The sequence below is a fragment of the Prunus avium genome, chromosome 1 (genome assembly GCF_965620075.1).
Source record: "Prunus avium chromosome 1, drPruAviu1.hap1.1, whole genome shotgun sequence".
NCBI lineage: Eukaryota > Viridiplantae > Streptophyta > Magnoliopsida > Rosales > Rosaceae > Prunus > Prunus avium.
In genome coordinates, this window is record NC_142284.1 from 22,097,112 (window position 1) to 22,116,122 (window position 19,011).

The 19,011-nt window shown below is 47.3% G+C and overlaps 1 protein-coding gene across 1 annotated transcript; it reads right to left on the reverse strand.

Annotated features, from left to right (window-relative positions):
* Positions 1-10,789: 10,789 nt before the first annotated feature.
* LOC148297577 (uncharacterized) lies at positions 10,790-12,511 on the reverse strand. The gene is made up of 2 exons (XM_088247692.1): positions 12,231-12,511; positions 10,790-11,651 (listed from the first exon to the last, which is right to left on the reverse strand). The coding sequence occupies exons 1-2, from the start codon at positions 12,509-12,511 to the stop codon at positions 10,790-10,792; spliced, it is 1,143 nt and encodes a 380-aa protein (XP_088103818.1).
* Between the last annotated feature and the right edge of the window lie 6,500 nt (positions 12,512-19,011).

The following is a 19,011-nucleotide window of genomic DNA, read 5'->3' on the forward strand; positions in this document are numbered from 1 at the left end:
ATAGAGTGATATCCGGTGAGGATTAGAGTCAAGGCGAAATAATTCCATGGCATTCGAGTGTGGTTATCTTTAAGCTTTGATGTTATGAGTTTTGGTATTACACGTTACACTATGATGCAATTATACTCAAAGTGGCATAGTTTTAGTGATGCAAATGTGATTGGCATGCATTGGTTTTTATTAGCTTGTTTAAAGTGGTGCCTTTAACGACTTTGTTTTGCAATTAAACGTTTGTGGGTATCGTAACTGGTAAACCCTCAGGAGACACAACTCCTCCTACTAGGGACACCTAGAGGTTTAACGGCTTGTGGCACATGCTAAGTGCCATCGAGTTTACCTGCGAAAGTGGTTTAGTTAGTTTTTCGTTTTGTTTTTTTGTGTTTGTTTCTAATTTTGCTCGAGGACTAGCAAAAGATAGGTTTGAGGTAGTTTGATAAGTGCATTATTTACTATATTTTTATATCTCTTTTATTTGGTTTTTGTAGGGAAAGTTAATTTAAAATAGCATTATTACCTTACTTTCCTTATTTTCAGCTATTCTGCACTCTTGGAAGGATTTCGACTGAAAATCGACTTTTCAAATGAATTTTAGCGCAAGGCCAATTGGAGAAGAAAGCTAAGACATTGAAGATCATTGTATCAAAGTTTCATAATTTTCTACCAAGCCAAATGCTCCAGACTTGCAAGTCAAGACAGCCTAAGTTGAAATTCCGTCAAAACTGCACTGCTGTGGAAGATTGAAGATTTGAAGACCTTTCCGATTTTTCCTAGTGGCGTGTAATATATGCCTGGAAAGCTTAGACATAAAGCTACGTTTCTCATATTTTTCCAGAATTTTCTAGGAAGTGGAATGACCCCAAAGTGTACGTGCAAGTTGGCTGACGTGTTTCCAAGTCAAAGAAGGATTCTTTCCTAATTTGTTTCCTTAATTGTTTGGGATTGTGTTTTGCTTTAGGAGAGTTTTTCCAGACCTTTTAAGAGTAGGGTTTAGTTGTTTTACACTATATAAGATCACCCTAAGGATCTCTTCAGATCATCATCCCATATACCATATTTTTCCACCAACTTTCATACACCCAGAGAAACATCAGAGAGAGCCAAGGATTTGCTGCTGCACTACTTGAGGAGCTTTCGAAGGTGTTCCTGTGGAGACTCCGAAGATCAAATTCATCTGCCAAATCGGTTTTATGACAATAATTCTCTTGTTTATCTTTTCTTTTGTCATGAACTAATTATCCTTGCTAGGGCTACGATGTAGCCTAACCATGAATACTTAATTTTTATAGTTATATTAATTTCTTATTACTATTCCATATTGAGTATTTGTTACTGTTCTTAATGCTTTGAATATCTGGCCAATATTTAATTGATTTGATGATCCAAGCGGAGACCGAGAGGAGATGTTTGGTGTTTGCTTCTTGTAACAAATACCATGTCTTGAATGAGTGCCCGAGAGGGACTAACATGACTCATGCAGTTTTCTTGCAGGTTCTCATAGAACTTAATGGGTTCTTGATTTCCTAAATCCGTTGCTCGAGAGAGAATGGGTTGTTAATTAAGAATACTTTTGGTTGAGCCCGAGAGGGGATATCGAATGAATTAGGAGAAACCAACTGTCAATATGGATAGTAATTAGGGTTAATTGGCTATAAGAATTAAGTGGAATTGGTTATGGTGAAATCGGATGCTCTAGTGTCTCATCATCTTAATTTTCTATCATTAATTAAATTGCTATTTTTCATAATTGTTTTAGGTTACTTAAATCAATCAATCTTCTTAATCAATTGTTCAGATAAACTTTTGAATTAATCATAATTGGTAATTAATAGGAAATTACAGTCTTCGTGGGAACGATACTCTACTTATTTCTATATTACTTGTGCGAATTGTGCGCTTGCAATAAATTCACAACACCTCCTCCCGTCCAGATGTAGAGGCCTCAGATCGGTGACCTCCTTGCTGTTCTGGGGCTCGGGCGTCCTCTCCCGAGGGCCCGGCATGCGCGCCCAAACCAACCTTCCTACCGTCGTTGTACACTACCGACAACGGCATCGGTTGATTGGTCATAAGCCCCTTGCCGATCCCATGAATAGGCGCTGACCTGACTCTCTCACCGACTACTTCAACGTCGGAACCACTGTTGCTCTCGGTATCAGGACCCGACGCCTCACTCTCGGTATCCCTTCCTCTGTCTGGGGACTCCCCATCATAGGCGTTGGGCTCGCTCTCGAACCCAGACTCACTATCAGACATCTACAAAAGCAAGGAAAGAAAGCTAAAGGGCTATGCCGAAGCACTATCCTACCGATGCCTACGCCTCTGCCTATGGCAACTAGACTACCGAACCACACCCCACTTGCATAAAGTTCTAGTCTAGTTCGAACCAAGGAAGGACGTACGCATGAATAAAGAAAATAAAAGGAAGGGTTTCCGAACGGTACCTTGTACGAGCTGGTTGAGAAGAGGTTGAAATCGCCTTGATTACCGATGACCTCGCCGGAAATCGCCTTGGTTACCGATTGTTCGTTTCAGAAAATCGCCTCGGTTGCCGATAACACTCGCCGAAAATCGCCTGGACAGAGCTTCCGCTTCACTCACAAACGCAAAGTGAACAATGCTTCAGAAATCATTCCTATTTATAGAGCTGGGGTTCCAATGGTATGCCTCGAGAAACCAAACGACGCATTAATGGCGCCGCTCCGCGTGACTTGACACGCCACGTGTCGCGCAACAAGTGGAATCTCTGACAGCACGCTGGGTACAGAAGACGAAGCGTCATTCTGTCCCATCAAAAAGTTAACGAGCGATCAAACTCGCCCAAGTTAACAAACGACCGGCCAGCCTCTATCGGAACCCCTTTCACGCACCAAATGCTGCCGAACGGTAACCCTCGAAATGGCGACTCTTGGGCTCCTATCCAGATTCCTGGACAAATCGGCACCAGGACGAGGCCCCAGCGTGCCTCCTTGGTAAACTACCGAACGGTGGGACAACCTAGCAGGTGCCGAAGAACAGACAAGTCCCCGACCGAGAAATCTCGCTCGAGAACTTGGGGGACTCCTGTTTACACCCAAAATAAACAGCCAATAAGAGCAAGACACGTAGAGGAAACTGGGCTTGGTCAGAGGCGTCCTCGGCACTCTACCTACCGATCTCTCCATTAGGGCAACGCCCTCTCCTGGGACACGTGGCACGCTCCCAAGCGACGCCCACAGTCCCACATCGAAATAATCAACAAAATGCACACCTCCCAAGACCTATAAAAGGAGGCCAACTATCCCAAAATAGAGGTAATCAGAACTTACGGCATACAAGCCTATTGATCTGTCGGTTGAACTTTCTATTCCCGAACTTACTTAAGCATCGGAGAGCCTTCGGCCGGTACCACACCGGTGCCCTAGGTCTTACCGTGCGTTTGCTCATAATGCAGATCGCGCAGACTACCGAGGCATCAAGGATACCGAAAGCATAAAATTACTAAGTTGACCCTCTAAGTCAAAGAACCACTTTTTGGCGTCAACACAAGCCATGCAAGCCATGCAAAGGGACTCTCTAGTTGAATTGGAAAAGTGAACCACGTGGGCTTCCCATTGGATTGAAATAATGGTTGGCCTCCTTGGCCATGCAAGCCATGCAAAGTGAAGCTGTTGGTGAATTGGAATATCTGGACAGCTTTTATTCATATGCAATATTCATGAATCATATTGTTGAATAGGATTGTGCAATGAATTATTTAAATATTGCATGCTTATATACAATATTTATATGTAAGAAGGGAAATCTTATCTTGTGGTGAGGATGTACGTGGGCATCCTTCAGAGTGGAGCAATTTTTCCTTGGCCATGCGCAAGCCATGCATGGTGCTATCCCTGGTGCGGTTGGAATATCTTGCCACCCATAAATTGACTCTTTCAATGTGACTGAAAGGTGGGTTGCTTCGGCAAATACATCTCTGCGGCATATTGGTGCCTTGAGATCTCATGGTGGCTTCTACACGTATGATACTAAACGATAAGCCCAAAGGGTGATGATTGGAAGGGTGCCGAAGGGCACTGAAGGAAGGGAGAACGACGAAGGCTTATTGTGTCGATTCCCACAAACGGCGCCAAACTGTTGATGCTCAAAATGGTTCAGCCAAGATTGAGTCCAACTTAGTGATGAGGTGTGATGGATGATGGGTGAAGGTGAGGACCTTCAGCATGTATGTGAGGACTTGGCCAAGCGATAAATATACGAAAGACAAGATATACGTGGTTTACCCTTAATGAATGGGCTACGTCCACGGAGAAGATGTTCTCATTATGATATTGTTTACATTTGTATAAGGGGATTAGACCCAAGGATAAATGGAAGAAGGCCTAGGGCCTAAGCTACAAAGCTAGGAACCTGAAGCCTAGGGGTCAAGTCCCCGGGTCCGGAGACCTAGGACCCGAAGGCCAGGCTAGCAGGAGAGTCCTGAAGAGAGAGCCCAGCCTAGGATGGGATGGCATCGGATCCGATAGGATCGGGGATCCCTTTCTAAAAGGAGAGCAGTCTTCTTTTATAGGTGAAGGGGAGTCTCCACTTCTTGTAGTCTTCCAATGTGGGACTCTTGACATTGCCCCTAGTGGTGACATATGGCAAGGCTTCTTTGGTGAAGGTGATGACCTCTTTAAGCATGACACGTGGCTAATCTTGCTTAGCTAGTTGCTCGGTTAGTTACGGTGTCAACAAAGGCGATGACGGCAAGGTGTGGAAAGACAAATAGCACAAAGCTCTAGGTTTGACTAGTTCCCTTAAAAATTGAACTTCAAATTGAGTATAGATATTCTCTTTCACAGTGGCTTACATCACAACATCACCACCAATCAACGGTCTGGGCGTTTGTTGATGAAGTCCACTAAACGTCCAACTCACATGATCACAATTTCTTTTTAACAAATCGCAATTTGCATTTAACAATCAGCAATTGCAATTTCAATATATGCAGAAAGGTCTTTGCTAAACCGTTTGTTTATTATTATGGCATGTTTACTAATCCATAATTGGAAGAGGAATTGAATTGAGGAAGAGTTGGGTTAAGAAAAATTAGATTCCGGATTCCTATTGAAGTTGTTTACTTAACCATATGAATTGAGGGGAGTTAAATTCCAAATTCTTATTGAAGTTGTCATCATTGTTGGGTTAAAGTAGATGGCAATTTTGGAATTTTAAAAATTGTGTGAGGATATTGTTGACGCCAAAAAGTGGTTCTCTGACTTTGAGGGTCAACCTAGTAATTTTATGCCTTCGGTATCCTTGCTGCCTCGGTAGTCTGTGTGATCTGCAATATGAGCAAACGCACGGTAAGACCTAGGGCACCGGTGTGGTACCGGCCGAAGTCTCTTCGATGCTTAAGTAAGTTCGGGAATAGAAAGTTTAACTGACAGATCAATAGGCTTGTATGCCATTAGTTCTGATTACCTCTATTTTAGGATAGTTGGCCTCCTTTTATAGGTCTTGGGAGGTGTGCATTTGTTGATAACTTCGATGTGGGACTGTGGACGTCGCTTGGGAGCGTGCCACGTGTCCCAGGAGTGGGCGTTGCCCTAACGTAGTGATCGGTAGGTAGGGTGCCGAGGGTGCCTCTGACCAAACCCAATCTCCTCCACGTGTCCTGCTCTTATTGGCTGTTTATTTTGGGTGTAAACAGGAGTCCCCCAAGTTCTCGAGCGAGATTTCTCGGTCGGGGACTTGTATGTTCTTCGGTAGCAGCTCGGTTAATCTACCGTTCGGTAGTTTGTCAGGGAGGCGCGCTGGGGCCTTGTCCTGGTGCCGATTGACTTCAAAAACTTGCCCGGAAACTCAAGAGTCGCCACTTCAAGGGTTACCGTTCGGCAGTATTTGGTATGTTAAGGGGTTCCGAGAGATGCTTGCCGATGTCTTGTTAACTTGGGCGAGTTTGATCTTTTCTCATGCGACGTCGTGCACAGTGAGGGGTAGTGATGGGACAGAATGACGCTTCGTCTTCTGCACCCAGCGTTCTGTCAGAGGTTCCACTCAACGCACGACACGTGGTGTGTCTTATCACGCGGAGCGGCACCATTAAGGCGCCGTTTGGTATCTCGAGGCGTACCGTTGCAACTTTCGCCCTATAAATAGAAGGAGTCTCTGAGGCAAAACTCACTTTGCATTTGTGAGTGAGGCGAGAGCTCTGTCCAGGCGATTTTCGACGAGAGCAAACGGTAACAGAGGCGATTTCCGGCGACTTGATTCGGTACCAGAGACGATTTCCGGTGAAAGCAAACGGAAGGCAGAGCGATTCTTGTCCTTACATTCTAATTCACACAAGGTACCGTTCGGTAACTTTGCTATTTTTTCTTTCATTGTGCATATGTCCTTCCATGGTTTGAACTAGACTTAGAACTTTATGCAAGTGGGGTGTGGTTCGGTAGTCTAGTTGCCATAGGTAGAGACGTAGGCATCGGTAAGATAGCTCCTTGTATGGCCCTTAGTTTCCTTCCGTTGTTTTTGTAGATGTCTGATAGCGAGTCGGGGTTCGAGAGTGAGCCCAACGCATTTGAGGAGGAGTATCCAGATAGGCGAAGGGATACCGAAAGTGAGGAGATGGGCCAAGATACCGATAGTGATAGTGACTCTGAGGTTGAGGTCGTTGGCGAGAGGTTTAGACCTGCGCCCACTCATGGGATCAGTAAGGGGCTTATGACTAGTCAGCCTCAACCGTTGGCGGTCGTGTATAGCGACGGTCGTCAAGCTGGGTTGGGCCTGCATCCCGAACCTCAGGTGGAAGACATTCGGATGCCGGAGGCATCTTCTAGTCACCGTGAGGAGGCTTCCACCTCTGGCCGTGGAGAGTCTTCCGAGCTAGTTACTCTGCTGAGGGTAACGATAGTGAACAGTGGGAACCAAAGGGTGCCGATGAGGGTAGCGAGGGAGCAGTTGTTCGATGTAGATTACCTACCGCCCAATAAGCTGACCTACCGTGAGCTGGTGAGGATTAGGGCAGAGTACATGATCCCCAATTCGGTAGGGATGAGGATCCCGAGCCCTACCGAATCCCTGAGCAACCCCAAGGACGGTGAGGTTGCGTCCTTCACCGATGTCCTTCAGTAGGGCGTTAGGCTGCCGTTGCAGCCTCCAGTTCAACGGATCCTGGCTCAGATTGGGTATGCCCCAGGGCAGTTCAATCCGAACTTCTGGGCCGTTCTGATGGGGGTTGTAACAGCATTCGGACTTGCCGATGAGGAGGGGCCTTCATACGAGCAGTTCTCCTACCTGTACAGCATCACCAAGTCCAAGAGTACCGATCATGGTGGCTGGGTTCAGGCGAACTGTCTCAAGGCTTCCGAAAGGGGCCATTTTCTTGCGGCCGTGCCAACCTCCCAGAAGTCCTGGAGGAATCGGCGGGTTCTCCTCTCTGGTGATTGGGAATCGCCCTCGGGAGTGCCCGTGCGCTTCCATATTCCCACCACCTTTCAGATTGCCGGTAGGTCTTTACCATGCCGATCGGTAGGGTACTTGTTTTTGTTTTGTGGACTAACCTAACTTCCTTATTTTTGTAGGCAAACTGAAGCAGCCCACGGCAACCCAATCAGAACTTCGGCAGATTGACAAGGTTATGCTGAAAGTTCCTGCTGGTGACAGGGAATGCCCACAGTTCCTCTTCACCGAGAACCTCATCAGAGCCCGTCTTGTGAACCCTGCCGAGAGTAAGTTCACCTGAGTTTTTTTTTTTTTTATATTTATTTTAACTTCTTCGGCTAACTCCACCGTTCTGTCTTGCAGTGTCAGAGGCCAGGAAGACTGCCGAGGCTAAGAAGATGTCGGAGACCTCGAAGAGGCGCCTCCAAGTGCTCGCAAAGGGGAAGAAGCAGAAACGGCAGCCAGAGGCTTCTGCAGAGAAGGTCGCCCAGGCTGACGTTGAGGAGCAGCCTCCTTCCGAACAGCAGAGGCAGCGCCATGCCGAACCCGTGAGCCGAAGGGTGCCGCTTAACGAGCCGGTCCTTAACCCGGTACAGGGTGCCGATGCCGCTTCTTCCAAGGCGTCCGGGAAGCGGCCATTGACGGTAGACCTGGATGCCGCCTCCACCCCCAAAAGGGTGCGGCTATCTGACCCACCGAGGGCCGTTTTCGCGGTCGAGGACGAGGAGGGCCCTACCGAAGCGGTCACACTTGCCTGTCCATCCAAGACAGTTCAGTTTGCGAACCACATGATCGTGGGTTCGCAGATGGATCTGTCTGAAATCGACGATCTGCCGAAGAGGGCTCTTCGGGAAGAGGCGGGGCGCGCCTTCCGTCTCCAGGCCACGGTAAACTTTTGACTCCCATTGTGTTTTTGTTGCTGTTATCTTTCGTTCGGTACTAACTTGTGGCTTCATTTTTCAGGCGTCGATGGACATGTGGCTGTGCATGAAGAGGGCCATCACAGCTGCCGAACGCGCGAAACGGCTCTATGAGGACGGCCGCTCCAAGGTTGCCGATGCTACGAAGGCTCTCCAGGACCACGCCCATCTCGTGGAGGATATGCATGCTGCCAAATGGCAGATCCAGGCGCACGAGGCGAAGCTTGCCGAGATGCGCGAGGCCCTGGACGGTGCGGAGCAGGCCGTTAGGGATGCCGAGGGTGCCAAGGTGGCTGTGCAGGCGGCGCTCGAGGGTTCTGAGCGGTCGAAGGCAGTGGAGATAGAGGTTGCCGTTAACGAAGCCATCAGGGGATACCATTCCTCCGCTGAGTTCACCTCTCTGGTGGACAATGAAGTGGCTTCGGAGATGGCGGACCTCATCTACCGTTTCAAGCGGTTCAACCCAGGGCAAAAACTCAACTTAAACTTCGCTGCCGATCCCCCTCCCCTGCCGGAAGGTGTCACTGAGGATATGATCGAAGAATACGAAGGGGAGGACGCCCCAGAAAACACCGATGGGCCTGATACCGAGGGTGCCCCTGATGCCACTGTTGACGCCGTGGTCGAGACTGCCGAGGCCTGAGCTACTTCATAATTTTGTAACTTTGTTATGTATTTTTAATTGCCGTTGGCAAAATTTCTGAACATATTGATGCCGAGGGCATCTTTTTAATTTAAGTTATTTTTCTCTTCAAATCAGTGCGTTTTCGCTTATCTTTGGTTCGAATTCTTTCCATGCTTTGTTATTGCCGTAGGCTAATAACTGCTTAGGATAATTACCGATTGGGCCTTTGGCCACTTAGGAGTTTATTTGCTTTGGATTAGCGAAGTGTCCCTACCTTCGATAGATAAACCCAAAGTAGCGATACTGCCGTTGGCTCATACCTAGTTGCCATAACCAAAGTATCACGCGCATCGGTAGGAACAAGGCCCCAATAGCCTTTCGTCCATAGAGATGCCGTGGGCAAGGCCTCTCTGAATCGGTAGTTAACATAAAGAGCGTAGCTTTTGATTGCCGTAGGCAATGTTGCTGTGGCTCGTAAATAGTGGGCCCTACCGAAAAAGGTGTCGTTTAGGCTATAATGTTTCAAACATAAGCGACTGAATAATCTCATTTTATATATAAGTGCCGTAGGCAAAAATACAAATTCCTCCATGCCGTTGGCTAGGGGGCTTTATTTAAAATAACTCTTGAGATGGTCCACATTCCATGGGTGACCGAGGGTCTTCCCATCTGTGCCTCGGAGCCTGTAGGTGCCGGATCGAAGGATGCCGATGATTTCATAGGGTCCTTCCCAGGAAGGTCCGAGGGTTCCTTCCGTTGGGTGTTTGGTTGCAAGCGAAACCTTGCGCATGACCCAGTCCCCGATTCTGAAGGAGCGTGGTTTGACCCTTGAGTCGTAGTACCGAGAGACGCGCTGTTTGTAAGCTTCGTTCCGAAGGTTGGCTACCGTTCGGCGCTCCTCAATTAAATCTAGGCTCAACGCGAGTGCCGCCTCGTTAGCCTTTGGCTCGAAGCTTTCCGTTCGGTAAGAAGACTCACCGATCTCAACTGGGACAACGGCCTCTGAGCCGAATGCAAGGCTTAAGGGAGTTTCCCCCGTGGAGGTTCGGTAGGATGTTCGTATGGCCCACAGAGCTTCGGGAAGCTTCTCCGGCCAAGCGCCCTTGGCACTGTTGAGTTGCCGTTTCAAAAGTTTCTTAATGATTTTGTTTACGGCCTCTACCTGGCTGTTCGATTGAGGGTGAGCTGGGGAGGCGAAGAATAGGTTGATTTTGAGGCGAGTGCAGAACTGCCTGAAGAGCTCCGAGTCGAACTGTCTGCCGTTATCAGTGATGATGGCGTAGGGGATGCCGAAGCGGCAACAGATATTGGTCCAGACAAACTCCTCGACTCTTGCCGCCGTTATGGTGGCAAGAGCTTCGGGCTCAACCCACTTCGTGAAATAGTCCACGGCAACAATTGCATACTTAACCTGTCCCTTGCCCTGCGGCATTGGTCCGATTAGGTCAAGTCCCCATTGGGCAAACGGCCAAGGACTTACGATTGGCGTGAGGGGTTCGGCAGGCAGGTGCGGGATATTGCCGAACCGTTGGCACTTGTCGCACTTTTTTACCATCGCGATTGCATCCCTGTGCATGGATGGCCAATAGTAGCCCTGCCGAAAGGCCTTGTGGGCCAGGGATTTAGAACCGGAGTGATCGCCGCAGACACCACTGTGGATCTCCCGAAGGACATATTCGCCCTGCTCTTCGGTGATACATTTCATGTAGGGGGTCGAGTAGCCACGTTTGTACAGAATGTCGTTGATGACAATGTACCTTGTCGATCGGTAACGCAGCTGTCTGGCCTTGGCCTTGTCTGCAAGGAGGGTGCCGTTCGTTAGGTAAGCATGAATAGGCGACATTCATGTGTTGTTGTACTCTATAGCGCAGATCTCGGTAATGGCGGTGCTCGGAAGGGTCAGTATCTCGACGGGGATCTTTTGACCCACTTTGTCTTTGATTGCCGAAGCCAATCTAGCGAGGGCGTCGGCATGACGAATTTCGTACGCCCAGAACTTTTTTAGCAGTTGGTGTGCTGCCGTGAGGTACGCCGTCATTGACGCGTCCTTTGCTGCGAAATCGGCAGTCACCTGGTTCACTATTAGTTGCGAGTCGCTGTAGATGCTTATCTGAATTGCCCCCATGCTTCTGGCGAGCCGTAGGCCGGCCAAAAGCGCCTCGTATTCGGCTTCGTTGTTGGACGTTCGGAAGCCAAACCTGATGGCATATTCAATTTTGGCTCCATCGGGAGCGGTGAGTACCAGACCAGCTCCGCATCCTTGTTGGTTTGCCAAGCCGTCAACGTGTAGGATCCAGAAAGGAGTTGACTGGTCGAGACGACTGCCGTTCGGTAGGCCTTCCTGTGGAGGGGTTTTTTCAGGTTCTGAAGCCTCCGAAGGTGTCAGTTCAGCGATGAAGTCTGCTACGGCTTGTCCTTTTTCGGCAGGCCTGGGTTTGAACTGTACGTCGAATTCTCCTAGCTCGATCGCCCATTTCACCAGCCTTCCGGATGTTTCTGGTTTTTGAAAAACTTGCCGAAGGGGCTGGTTGGTCAGAACGATGATGGTGTGGGCCTGAAAATAGGGCCTCAACCGCCGGGCAGAAACGACCAGAGCTAAAGCCAGCTGCTCGAGTGGGGGGTACCGAGACTCTGCCCCCTGAAGGGCCTTGCTGACGTAAAAAATCGGTAGCTCCGCCCTCTCAGGTATTCGTATTAACACTGAGCTGACGACAGTGTTGGATACCGATAGGTATAGGGAGAGTATTTCCCCATGAAGAGGTTTGGAAAGTAGCGGTGCTCTGCCCATGTAGTCCTTCAAGTCTTGAAACGCTTTGTCGCATTCGGCAGTCCACTCTATATGATGTTTGCCCCCTTTCAAGGCTTTGAAGAACGGCGCACACTTGTCTGTGGCTTTGGAGATGAAGCGAGTGAGGGCTGCCACTCGTCCGGTAAGGCTCTGGATGTCCCTCTGCGTCTTCGGTACCTCCATGTCAATTATGGCCTTGATTTTGTCGGGGTTAGCCTCGATGCCCCTCTGGCTGATCATGAAACCGAGGAATCTCCCAGAAGATACGCCGAAGGCGCACTTCGTCGGGTTGAGTCTCATTCGGTAATCCTTCAAGATGCCGAACATGAGCGATAGGTTTGTCAGATGCTCTCCTGCCGTTCGGCTCTTTACTAGCATGTCATCCACGTAGACCTCCATGGTGCTTTCGATCTGCTCGGCGAAGATTCGGTTGACCAGTCTCTGATAGGTTGCCCCCGCATTCTTTAAGCCGAACGGCATGACGTTATAGCAATACAGGTCTTTGTCTGTTATGAACGCCATGTGTTCGCTGTCGGCAGGGTGCATGAAGACCTGGTTATATCCAGAGTATGCGTCCATGAAGCTGAGCAGCTCATGACCGGCAGTGGTGTCAACCAGCTGATCGATGCGTGGCAACGGGAAGCTATCCTTCTGACAGGCCTTATTGAGGTCGGTATAGTCCTGGCACATTCGCCACCCGCCTTTTGCCTTCCGAACCATGATAGAGTTTGCTAGCCAATCCGGGTATACAGCCTCCCGGATGAAGCCGATGGTCATGAGTTCATACCGTTCTTCATGGCTTCATACCGTTCGGCATCATAGGATCGGCGCTTTTGCCTGGCCGGTTTGAATGCTGGCAAGATGCTCAGCTTGTGGCTGATGATATCAGGGGATATGTCCGGCATGTCGTTGTAGGACCAGGCAAAGACCTCCGAATTCTGCCGAAGGAACTGGATGAATTCAGAACGGAGGGTGGCGTTCAGCACGGTACCGATCCTTACACACCGCTCCGGTTGACGTTCGTCCAGCGCCACCGTTTCGAGATCTTCGGCAGGTTGTGCCACCGGAGTGGGCATTTCCTCCCTTGGATCGTCCACTGGTTCATTGTCGTTCGGCAAGCTTGCGACCGTGAAGGCTTCCTTTTGTTTGTGGGGAGCTGCCGATTTCAATGCTGTGGCGTAGCAGTTCCGAGCGCTCAATTGATCGCCCCTGATTGCCCCCGTGCCGTAGCAGGTTGGGAACTTCATGAGTAGCATGTGGGGGGACAAGTGGGCCTTTATTGCCGTGAGCGCCGTTCGGCCGACAATAACGTTGTACGCCGTAGGACAGTCCACCACAAGGAACTGGTCGTAGACCATGGTCCTTCGTGGGGCTGTGCCGAAAGAGATTGGCAGACTGACACTGCCGATTGGCTAGACCAGGTCTCTCGAAAAGCTTAGGAGAGGCGAGAGTTGCCGATTGACCTGGCTGTCATCTATCCCGAGTTCTTTGAATGCATCGGCGAAGATGACGTTTACCGAACTTCCATTGTCGATCAGGATTCGTCCGACATCGAACTCGGCAATCTCGGCTCGGATGATCATAGGGTCGTTATGTGGGTAGATGATCCCTTCCTCTTCTTCCTCGGAGAAGGTGATGGGTTCCCACCTGACTTTCGGCATCTTTGTGTGGCGGCTACTTTCAATGCCGAGGACTTGGGGGTACTGTGCCGCCCTGACATACTGCTTTATCGATCGGTTGGATGCCCCAGCCAGGGTTAGGCCTCCGATGATCGTGCTGATCATGTTGATCTGCCGGTTGGCGTTCGGCACTGGCGCCTGTTGCGGCCTGGCTATGTACTGATCCAGTTTGCCTTCCCGAATCAACCGCTCGACGATCTTCCGCAAGCTGATGCAGTCCTCAATGTTGTGGCTATTCTGCTGGTGGTATCGGCAGAATTTCCCTGTATCCCTGCCGTCTTGCCGACTGGGCTTTCGGAATGCTGGCTTCGGGATTATCTCGTTTTCGTTCATCAGCACTGCCTCGTAGGAGGTATTGAGCAGGGTGAACACCTCTGTCCCCTGGTTATGTGCCGGTAGTGGGGATCGGTAGTTGTCCCTGCCGTACCTGCTCTTGTTTTTCTTGGAATTCCCCCTTTGGGAGCTTCCGGCGTCTTTGCGCTTGTGGCTTTCAAGGTGTCCGGCAATTTGTGCCGCTGGAGCGAACGGCGATGCCTGTGCCGTGGAGGACGGCTGTATGGGTTCGCTTTGGCGAGCCGTGGGCTCGGCCCTCGAGTTGAAGTATTCAGCTTTGGCGTGGATTGCCGCTTGTTTCATGAGTTCATCGTACGTACGCCAATTGCTGCTGTGTACCAGATACCGAAAGTGTGAGGACTGTAGGCCACTCTTGAAGGTGCCGTAGGCTGCCCTGTCATCGGTATCCGGACATCTCGAGTATTCATGGCTGAATCGTGCGGCATACTCACGCAATGGTTCGTCATCTCTCTGCCGGATGGTATACAGGTCATCGGCAGAGTACAGTCTGTCTGTCTGAATCATGAAGTGGTTCAGGAAGATTTGCTTCAGCTCGTCGAAGGAATCGACCGTCTCCGGTTCCAAATGGTAGAACCAATTAGAGCTGCTTCTGTGAGCGAGGAAGGGAACAGAAGGCACAGGCCTTCGTCGCTTAGCCCTCGGCACCCTACTGCCGATTGGAAAGAATGAAGGTGCGTCAGTGGATCCTCCACCCCTGTGTAAGGGGTTATGCGTAGGGGCTGCACGTTCCTATCCTGCCGTGAGTGCCTTATGCGCTTGGTGAAGGGTCCTGGCCGGAGCCTTCCCCAGTCCGGCTCCTGAGAGCGAGTTCGATCGTCCTCCATCTTCTGTACCCTTTGAAGGAGGAGGCGGATGACAGGGTCCCTCTCCGGTATCTCCTCCGCGGTTTGATGCACCGATCGCTGCTGGGACCGGATGGGGTTAACTTCAGAGAATTTCGTCGGCGTTGCCGAACGGTAGGATGATGACCGATTGGTGGAAGGAGCGTATTCTCGGTCAGACTCTGCCGTTGATTCCAGGACTTGTATCCTCCGTATTGGAGACTTCCTCCCCATGTTTCTTAGTCGGGGATCGTCCAAGCGGGCATTTATCTTGATCGGCGATTCCTGCCGTTCGGACTGCCGTTCGACTTCCCGCTCTAGCAACCTGTGTCGCAATCGGAATAGACCTTCTTCGGCACATGGGGCTTATTTTTTGGTGCCGGGACCACCAATTTTTTAGAAGGCGCAGGCGTTGCCTTTGCCACCCTCTTGCCCTTCTTCTGCCGACGGGGAGTCTGTAGGCTCTCGGAAGATCGATTGGTCTGGATGTTTTGTGTTTGCTGCTGATTGAGCAACTGTTGTGTTTCATCCACCCTGGACGAGAGGAAGTTGTTGTGTTCCTGCAACCTAGCCATGTCCTGCCGAAGGGACACGACTTGAGCTAAAAGCTCCGCATTTTCAGCGGGTTGGAGCACAGGTGGATTAGTTGCCGGGGTGCATGGGGGCGGCGCTGGGCTAACCCCGCTAGGCATGCCGAACGGCATCCCCTCCTGCGGTAGGAACGTAGCTTTCGAGTTGGTCCCCATGTGTTTTGGGATAAAGGGTCGATTTTATCGGCTTCCCACAGACGGCGCCAAACTGTTGACGCCAAAAAGTGGTTCTCTGACTTTGAGGGTCAACCTAGTAATTTTATGCCTTCGGTATTCTTGATGCCTCGGTAGTCTGTGTGATCTGCAATATGAGCAAACGCACGGTAAGACCTAGGGCACCGGTGTGGTACCGGCCGAAGGCTCTCCGATACTTAAGTAAGTTCGGGAATAGAAAGTTTAACTGACAGATCAATAGGCTTGTATGCCGTTAGTTCTGATTACCTATATTTTGGGATAGTTGGCCTCCTTTTATAGGTCTTGGGAGTTGTGCATTTGTTGATAATTTCGATATGGGACTGTGGACGTCGCTTGGGAGCGTGCCACGTGTCCCAGGAGTGGGCGTTGCCCTAACGTAGTGATCGGTAGGTAGGGTGCCGAGGGCGCCTCTGACCAAACCCAATCTCCTCCACGTGTCCTGCTCTTATTGGCCGTTTATTTTGGGTGTAAACAGATATAATGGGTAATAATATGAATTCTTAATGCGTTAGTTCTTCAGGAATTAGAATACCACCTCCTACCCAAGAATTGAATTCCTCCAAAATCAATAATTCAATTCCTAATTTTGTGTGAGCTCCACTTACTTTTTAATTCTTTGATGTGAAGTAAACACAGGAATCCTCCATAGGTGGAAATTTATGATAAGAATTCCAATTCCTGATTAGTAAACACACCATTAGAGTAAAGTGATGAATATCTCGAACTATGACCATAATTGAACTTAACTCATGAATTAAAAAAAAAATAGGCAATTTAGCACTCGAATTAATTTAAATTGCCAGTTATACACTTGCCAATAAAGTTTAGGGAATTTCATCCAAATATCGCTAGCTTCACCTGGAGTTATAGAGGAAAAAATGCAAAAGGCTAGTAAGTGTCCACACATATATGACACTTCACATTTTCCTCTCCGATTAATGTGGGAGGCTCACTGATCTTGCCCTTTCTTGTCTTACATTCTTCAAGGTTCACAGTTTTTATAGATGGAGGTAGAGGTGACAGTGCTGGTTGTGGTGGTGGTGGAGGTGGTGGGTGATGGTGGTGATAGTGGTAGAGTTGCATGTGAAGGTGGTGTTGGTGGTGGTAGATGATGTCATTTTTAAAAATTAATGATGGTATTATGGGAATTGAAACAATCATGTACTTTTATTTTGGAGTTTGTGCTAAAATAGCCATTTTTCACAACTTCTATTATATAATAGCCCATGCCCCATACAGTGTCTCTTTATTGTCCCTATAGTGCCACTTTAATGCAATGGGAGTCTATTTTAGAATAGAAGTTGTGAAAAAGGGCTATTTTAGCCAATTTCTCTTTTATTCTTACCAAACACCTTAAACTTTAAAGTGCAGCATATTTTTGGCCAAAAAAACAATCCCAAACTAGACCTCAGAGTAAAGAGTGAAACTAAGGTTGTAATTGGAAAAATTTGCACAATTTGTGACATTTTGGAAGTATAGACTCAATCCGACAATGACAGGACCAAGAGGAGCTGCAGTGTGTTCGGTAAGTGGATCCACAAACTAAGAGTGTTTAATCATGCTATACTTTTTTTGAGGGTTTGTTTTGTATATGTTTTGTGTATTATGGTTTGTTTGAAATCATTGTTGAGATTCTCTGAGTGTGTTGCAGTGGCGAAGCCAGGATTTCATGTGTGTGGGGCCCTCTCACAAATTATAAAGAATAAAAAATTCGAACTCACAATACATACGAAAAATAGTATATATATATATATATCACATATGTTAAGAATTATATTGCTTATTGGTTGCAATCATAATTGTCCTCAACAAAGGGATAAAAAAATATATTCTGAGCAAGAAAAATTGCAAGAGATAGACAAATAGTAGCGATTTAGCAAATATCTCCCATTAAACCCAATAGAAAGAAAAAATCAAAATTTCACAAACTAAAAAAAACCTTAGGTCAATCAAAATTTCACAAACTAAAAAAAAAACCTTAGTTCCCTTCAAAATTTAGCAAGAGATAGACACTGTGCTGTCTGTTTCAATGCTTGCTTTTCTCGCTTTGTTTGTGGTGCTCTGTATTTGTTATTGAGGATTAAATAATATAGAAATGAGTGTACACGTAACAGTTCCCTTTTCATCTTCTATACCTAACGCCCAGTAGTCAATATGTGATGATCTGGATCTAGGAAAAGTCTTCCATCTTTTGTGAAGTTCACTTCCACTACAACAAACCAAAGCCTCAAAATTTGCCTGTATCTTCCCTAAGACCATCTCCAATCATGTTGAGGCTAAACTCAAAATTTCACCCTTTAAAATACACTATTCATGTATTTTTAGGACTCAAATTGTTTTTTCTTCCAACCTTGCAGACTCATAATTTGAGTTCGCAACTTTATTAAATTGTTTAAGAATGGTTAATCCTTAATTTTTCTTGACATTATTTTTGTTTCAACATTCATGATTTAATTTTCTGAACATTTTGATAAAAAAAAATCCAAAAATAATATCACTTAAAGAATAAAAGCAAGTATAACAAAAAGATGGGTATTTATAGAGTTTAGGAAGAGTTTTGAGGTTAGATCTAATTTATATTAATTATAAAAATTATTTGACCATTGGATTTAAATTTCAACCGTTGGATGTGAATTTTTCCTGTCGAGATTGCCTAAAAATAATTGTGGCCATCGATTATATATAGATGTTGGAATTTAAAATAAAATAAAATGGGAAACATCAACTTCTTTGGAATAGCTATTGGTATTTTAATAAAACAATGGATCATGAGCTTTCAAAATAGACCGTTGGATTTCAACGCCTCCTTGATGTGCCCATGAGAGTCACACGGAAAGCCCAGTTGGCTATTGGGCACCACAAATTTATCAGTCCAGGCAATACCCAGACTGGTATTCCGCCCAATATTCTACATGGACTCAAATTCCACGTGCCCAAATACATGGGTTGGAGATGAATTTTCGGCTCAAAACTCAAAATTTGACATTTCACCCCTTGGGTTGGAGATTGTCTAAAACCGAAAAACTCTACCGTTAGTAGACCAAAACCCTGTGAACTTTGCTCTCTGAGAGTCTCATATGACAGCCTAAATCGTCTTCTTTTCAGGAGATCTTGGGCTTCCATAGCAATCAAGCACTACAAAAACCCATTTATGTGTGCTCCCTTAAATAGGATACTTGCCATATTATCCAGCAACTTATTTCCTTCTTGACCTTTTCGACCAGACTATGGTTTCTTGATCTTGTGACGCAGTACAAGCAAATAGGTTACATGCGTAATCTAGAAAAGAACATAAACTTGGAATCCACCAGAAAGTTAGAGAGAAAATTCTCACTGTTTGTATTATTTGATAAAAGATGAGTTGAGTTCAACTATACACGACGACTGTCTAAATACATCATTCTCACCCATTGGACTACCCTGAGTAGTTATTGAAAGCTTAATAGAAAATAAACGAAAAGTCTGTAGATTGATTACAATCTTTAAATGCCATTTTGAAAGCCCAAACGCCCTCAGAAGCCCAAAATCCATCTTATGTCATAGTAAAATAGTGTGTTGGACTTGTGGCGTCATTTCCTTTTCGGAAAAGTATTATGCTACCCAATCGGAGCTCCATAGCCAAATCTGTAAATTTCTGC

Excerpts from the sequence above, each read along its gene's own strand:
- LOC148297577 (XM_088247692.1), bottom strand. The coding sequence starts at position 12,511 with ATGACCATCGGCTTCATCCGGGAGGCTGTATACCCGGATTGGCTAGCA. Across the intron at positions 11,652-12,230 it reads TTCATAACAGACAAAGACCT|CTCAGTGTTAATACGAATAC; the intron begins GTATTGCTATAA and ends CACTGTCGTCAG.